The sequence below is a fragment of the Oenanthe melanoleuca genome, chromosome 3 (genome assembly GCF_029582105.1).
Source record: "Oenanthe melanoleuca isolate GR-GAL-2019-014 chromosome 3, OMel1.0, whole genome shotgun sequence".
Lineage (NCBI taxonomy): Eukaryota > Metazoa > Chordata > Aves > Passeriformes > Muscicapidae > Oenanthe > Oenanthe melanoleuca.
In genome coordinates this window covers 90,579,711-90,585,710 of record NC_079336.1, presented here as the reverse complement: position 1 = coordinate 90,585,710, position 6,000 = coordinate 90,579,711, and the positions used below count along the sequence as shown (strand labels likewise).

The following is a 6,000-nucleotide window of genomic DNA, read 5'->3' as shown; positions in this document are numbered from 1 at the left end:
GCAGTCCCTGGTCTGGAAGAATTTTTATTTATAATTTTATCTACTTTAAAAGCAATGATTCAGTCCTGAACTCCTTCCTGCCACCAGTTTTATTTATTTGACTAGAGCCTGATAAAGAAAAGCTGCAATTCCAGGCTCCTTAATTCTGATTTGCTTAGATAATGCAATCTAGGGAATCCTATTTTATGTCCAAAAATGCTTCCATGTGCCACATGGCTGCTCTGGCAAACTGAGATAACCAAAGCAGTTGTCTGCAGAGCAAGACATGCACTGCAGTGGCAGCAGATGTGATCCACCCTCACCCTGGATGGATGTTCTTCACCTCAGCCTGTGGCAGACCACACCAAGGTCACACGTGCCAAAATCCCACACCAAATCAGCTTTGCAGGGATTTAACATCCCAGAGCTGAGGAACCACCTGTGCCAGAAGAACACTGCCATACGAAAGCAACACCAGCATATAATTGAAATAATTTATTTACCACTAGAGCACCACAAAAACAGACATACAATGTGTTAAAATACAGAGTAATCAATCACCAAAGTACAACACAGCTGTCCTTTAAGTTCCTTTCTTTTTTCTCCTTTAACCCATGCCAACCACACAGATTTATTGATGCTCAACACGTAGGAAGTGCTGTCCTACCCCACCCAGCCAAGTGCTGTGATTCCCCCTCAGCCCTTCAGCCCCTGGTCTGATCTCTCTGAACATTTCCCATCACTTCCCAGGGACTTGGCTCACACAGTGGCAATCAGCTCACCAAAATAAGGCCCTTGAGCTGTTGCAGACACATCTTAAGATCATCCCAGGGGCATTTACAGACCTGAGAGGTGCTAAGGACTCACATTACCCCACCATGCAGTGGGGTTTTTCTCCCATGAGTTCTGCATATTGTAGGATCAGGCCTAACACCTTTGGTAATTAAAGGGAAATACATGCCTAATGAAAAAAAAAACCCAAAAAAACCAACATTGTAGGAACTTTAAAATTGAGAATGTCAAATATTATCAGTGCATTTTGAAGAACACTAAAAATTTTTAAAAATTGATCTTGGGGCAATGACTTATAGAAATAGTGTTTTTTGCTTAGAGAAGAACTCCAAATCCAAGTCCAAATTTTCAGCTGCATCCAGCATACAGTAAGTAGAGCTGGACAACTATGCTATCCCCCATTCCACTTTTTCAAAACTGGTTTTGAGCTGCATTCCTGTATCAGAAAACTGCAAAAATATTTTTAAGTTTTGTCAAATGTGCTCACCCTTGTCTTCTCTCCTATCCAACAAAAATACAGTTCTCATACTGAACCTGATAAAACTAATTTTGCTGTTGTTACACAGCAAAATCCAGAGTATGCATTACCCTGAGGAGTTTCACTGAGTTCAGTGCATCTTTTCCAACTGGAGTTAGTCTGGCTCAAGCAAGTGTTAGCAGGACAGATTCTTCACCTGTTCTGTATATCAGAAGTCTAGCATACCTTCTGCTCCTGAGCCAGTGGGTGGGACTGGGTCATCTCTGGGGCAATGTTCCCATCCAGGCAACAAGCACAGGCTCCACAGAAGGGCTGGGCAGCTGCCTGTGCCAGCCATGGCACCTCAGTGCACCAGTGCTCTGCTGAAGCCAAAGAAACTGCACTTCTAAAAGTGGAGCTGACAACACCAAGCTCAGGAGTGTCCTCCCAACACTGCTCAGGACAAGGGCAGAAAATGTCCCTCTCATCCAACCAAACCTTGCATTGCAGGTTTCCAGCTTTGCTCTGCAGAAGAATTCATCACGTGAAATGAAACATTTGTGCCTTCTTCAGAATTCTTTTATTCTTATTTAGGTTGGGGCTTTTTAAAAATGAAGTATGTGACATGATCTTTTTTTTTTTTTTCCTTTTTACTCCCTCTACAATATGAACAACAACAAAACCCCAGGAACCCCCACGTTCCTCTCTCGATTTTCTAAAGGAAGCTTTAAGGGCGAACTTGCAAAAACCAAGGGTCTGATCCTGCCAATCCTCACACAAACCCCAACAGCCTGAAGGGCCCTGCTGTGCCACTGCAGGAGTGAAGGGCAAGGCTGCAGCAGGAGAAGGCAGCCCACAGAGGAGCTGCAGGACTGATGTGCCAGGCTGGTGCATCCCGGCGCGCTCCGCTCCCGCCCCACGCGGGATCGCCGCCTGCAGCCAGGTGACACATAAATATATACACACAGATATATATATGTATAGGTGCTGCCTGCAGCCTCCTGCACAGGGCTGGATGCCATTCTCTGCAGGGGTTTGCCTTGCCTCAGCCAGGCTGACACATCTCTTTGCTCCCTGCCCACCTGTTTGAGCGCCTACAGCCGACAGAAAACGGGAAGGAAATCTGAACGTGGTCCAAGCTGGAGGAGGAGGGGGGGAGACTGCTTTAACCCATCCTTTTTTATGGAACAGAAAAACAAATGGGGTCAGGTAGCTTATGTCATAATGATGAACAATATACAAAGCACATGTATAGCAATTATTATAAAACATGTATTTGTAGTGCAAGTCAAAATATAGGGACTCTACTCATACTGGCCAGCTAGAGGGAAACACGTGATTCTGAGTGATCCAAAAGAGCCCCAAATTCAAATTCAAAGTCATGAGAGCTGACAGTATTACAGAGTACAAAAATATGGTGAAAATTTACACATTACACATAAAGTACGTAATTTTTTAATAGTTTACAAATAGAGATCTACAGATATGTTTCCAATTAAGCTGGCTTTTACTACCCACCTATTGTAATACTCTAGGTATGGTTACATATACCAAAAGAACAAAAAAAAATTCCCATAGCATAGCTATACAGCAACATATTAAGGTCTGAAGATTAGACCAGTACATGTTAAATATTTCACTGGTTTACTAAACTGACATTTTAAATCATTTACAGTAAAAAAAAAAAATCTTATAGACTTGTCTTTGAGACTGAAACAGAGTGTCCTTTATTAGTAAATTATTCAGTATTTAAAACAAGGGTTTGAGACCTTACAAGAAGTCTCTCTAGGCAGATGGCATGAAAAATAAGGTATTTTAAGGCAGAGTTTGTCAGTAATGTAATAACTGATTTCTATTTTAATTGAACTAAACTAACCATTACTTTTCTGATTCTTTTGAGCTTGTGTTCCTTTAGGCTTTATATGTACTTCTGGCAGCTTATTTGGTCTCCACTTTGTCCATATTGGCTGGTTTCCGTTTTTCCAATGGTGATACAGAAATGTTCATTTGATAGTTTTTACACACAAATAAATAATGCACTGTTAACTCTATAGCTAAGAGGAATGGGTAGGATGCCTATTGCATAACAATACAGAGAGATCAAGTAAGGCATGGGACAGATACAGCAACTCCACTTCATGGGATTTTCCTGTTTCTTTCCTTTCACATAGTAACACTAACAAATTTCTTCCAGTGTTTATTTTTTAAAAGGTTTCTTTTTTCTTTAACTTTGCTTCTTGTCTATCTCACACTATGTGTAGGTGAAATGTAGGAAAAAGCCTTCAATGTTTTGCTTCAGATGCCAGTTTAAAAAAAAAAACAAAACAAAACAAACTTTCAAACAGTTCAGACAAGTACCGCTTTTTTTTTCTTCTTTTTTTCTTTTAAAAAAATGAATCCGGGATTTTTATTTTTCTTTCTTTCCTTCTCACTCTCTCTTTTTTTCCTTGGTTATCTTTTTTGTTTTTTTTTTTAATAAACACATGTCATGCTGTTTCAGAGATATCCTTTAGCTGCACTTGCAAGACTTTACAATCATGTTGGACAGCTGTTCGATTTTGGGTGTTTTTCCAATGTAGTAGAGGATGGTGAGGGGTTCCAAATCCTGGGATACACAGCATGGAGAGGCTGAAGCTTCTGGATTTATGGTGTTATACAAGCTGAGTACCTAGAAGAGAAACCAAAAAAGACAGATTGAGGCAGGTACCTCTAATGAGCAAACTGTTTTCTGCATCAGCTCCTCCCGCAGCACCTGAGAGAATGCCCACTGAAAACAATATGATGATTCCTGGATTTTAGGGAGTTTTTTATGCTCTCCCACTTCAATCTGGTGTTCACAATACGCCTGAATTTCCTAAGGTTTTGTCCATACAGTTAAGTCTCAAAGCAGATGCATACTTGGAGTCTGAAGTGTGGCCCTTTGTATCAACAGGCACACTCTATTTATGAGTACAGAGGCAATGGAAATGTTTTTATCTGTTTCTTCAGGTTGCCATTTGCTTTTTACAGGATTTTGGATTGGGCCAGAGAAAAGAGAGACCTCCAAAGCATAGGCACTCCTTTTACCCTCTGGCTATGTTAATCAAGTCTATTAATGCCACCCTGCAATGCACCAGGACTGAGGTGCAGTTACTCCTGCTGAGAGCCAGGTGCATGGAGTTACCACCTCTGTCACCCTGGATTCCTGTGCATGGGTCTCTGCAAGGGAAGTATGTAGGGTTAGCCACTGATGATGCATAGGTGCTCCTGAGGATGCCATTAATGCCTCAGCCAAACACCAAGTGACCTTTTCCTAGAACTTCCACACACCATCTGCAGCTTAGAGAGACAGAAGATCTGTTCAGGAGAGCAACACTAACTACTTTATTAGGCAACTTCTGGCTCCTTGGGCAATTATCCAAACCACATATTTGTGACCATGACAGTTACTCTTCCTCTTTCCTTTAAAAACAAGTGCAGTTCCAGAATGTGTACACCATTACTCCACACCAGCATGGAAACATACTCACCTTATTTACACCTCTGCCTGCTGACACTGCTAACAGAACAATGTCACAGACAGTGACTGCTATAAAGGGCTCTGTAAACTCAGGCAGAGCATGGTATCATGGTTTTACCAACCAAAAGGAACTTAAGCTGCCCCTTGGACATGGTGAGTTGTCCCTGCTGGCTGACACTGATCTGTCATTCTAAGGGAGGCTTGAAAAAGGGGAGACATCATTCTTAGTATGGACCCGAGGGTGAAATTCTTACTTTATGACAACTATGATGCAAATGTCTGTCTCTTGCATTTACTGTCTAGACATCCTCAGTGAAGAAATTAGCACTTCACAGCAGAATACTACTCATCCTAAGGCAGTTGGCTAAAATACCACATCTAATCCCTAAAATAAAAAATCCCATCTCAGACAACTATGATTTGGCTCTTCAACATCCCATCCACAAAGTCTCTCCATCCCATACAAATTTCTGAAGTGTAAAAAAGAGTATGTCTTTTGAAGTAAAAGAAAGACAGCTATCAGAAGATTTCCATGAAATTCAGCATGGCAGGTGCCAACCTTGAAATGGCAGGTCATAAAAGTGTGTGATGACCAGGTGGGATAACTCAGCTCTTTTGTTACTCTGGAAGTGCCTCCCTCTGTGTCTTTGCTGACCAAACTCATTGTGCCATCTTCCACTCACTTCTATAATAAAAGGCCTTTTCCAAGCTACCTCCAAAGGCTACATACTCACAAAAAGTATTCAATCCAACCATGTGTTTGTATCCATGAACATAAAAAAAAAGGTAAATCTCTGGGTCAATATGTTTCTCCTTGCTTCAACACTACCTTTAGGCCATGTGTGAGCTCCTCTACAGGGCCACATTTCATCATCCTCAGTTGCTGAGACTAACTCTGGACACTGGTGCTGATGTCAGTCCCAGAAATATAGCCCAACCTGCAGTTACAAAACAAGAAGCTGAAAATCAGCAAATCCATTACTTACTCTGCTGTGCTGAGTATCTGAGCTCCATAAATAGGGGCAGGCTCCTGCACAGAAATTAGCATGGTATCCTTTAGGTTCATGAATCCATTTCCAGCCAAGATCCCTCTTGAAGTCAATATAAAGTGGACGCAGACAGCAATTATCCTGCACATTCCTGGCAAATAAAATACAAACACATTGGTCATAACAAAGACAACACCAGGAATAAAAATAATCCAGTTGTGCTTGCTCCCTGAATGATCTTTTATAGGCATGCAAGTCTGAGTCACAAAAATTCTCAACTAAAT

The 6,000-nt window shown here is 41.4% G+C and overlaps 1 protein-coding gene across 1 annotated transcript in view; it reads right to left on the bottom strand.

Annotated features, from left to right (window-relative positions):
- Nucleotides 1–459: 459 nt before the first annotated feature.
- TGFB2 (transforming growth factor beta 2) overlaps nt 460–6,000 on the bottom strand; it is a 59,848-nt gene continuing 54,307 nt past the window's right edge. Inside the window, exons 6-7 of the mRNA XM_056488017.1 lie at nt 5,714–5,867; nt 460–3,896 (exon numbers count right to left, since the gene is read on the bottom strand). Coding sequence (XP_056343992.1) covers nt 3,738–3,896; nt 5,714–5,867 — 313 coding nt within the window. The 3' untranslated portion in view covers nt 460–3,737. The remainder of the gene's footprint in view (nt 3,897–5,713; nt 5,868–6,000) is intronic.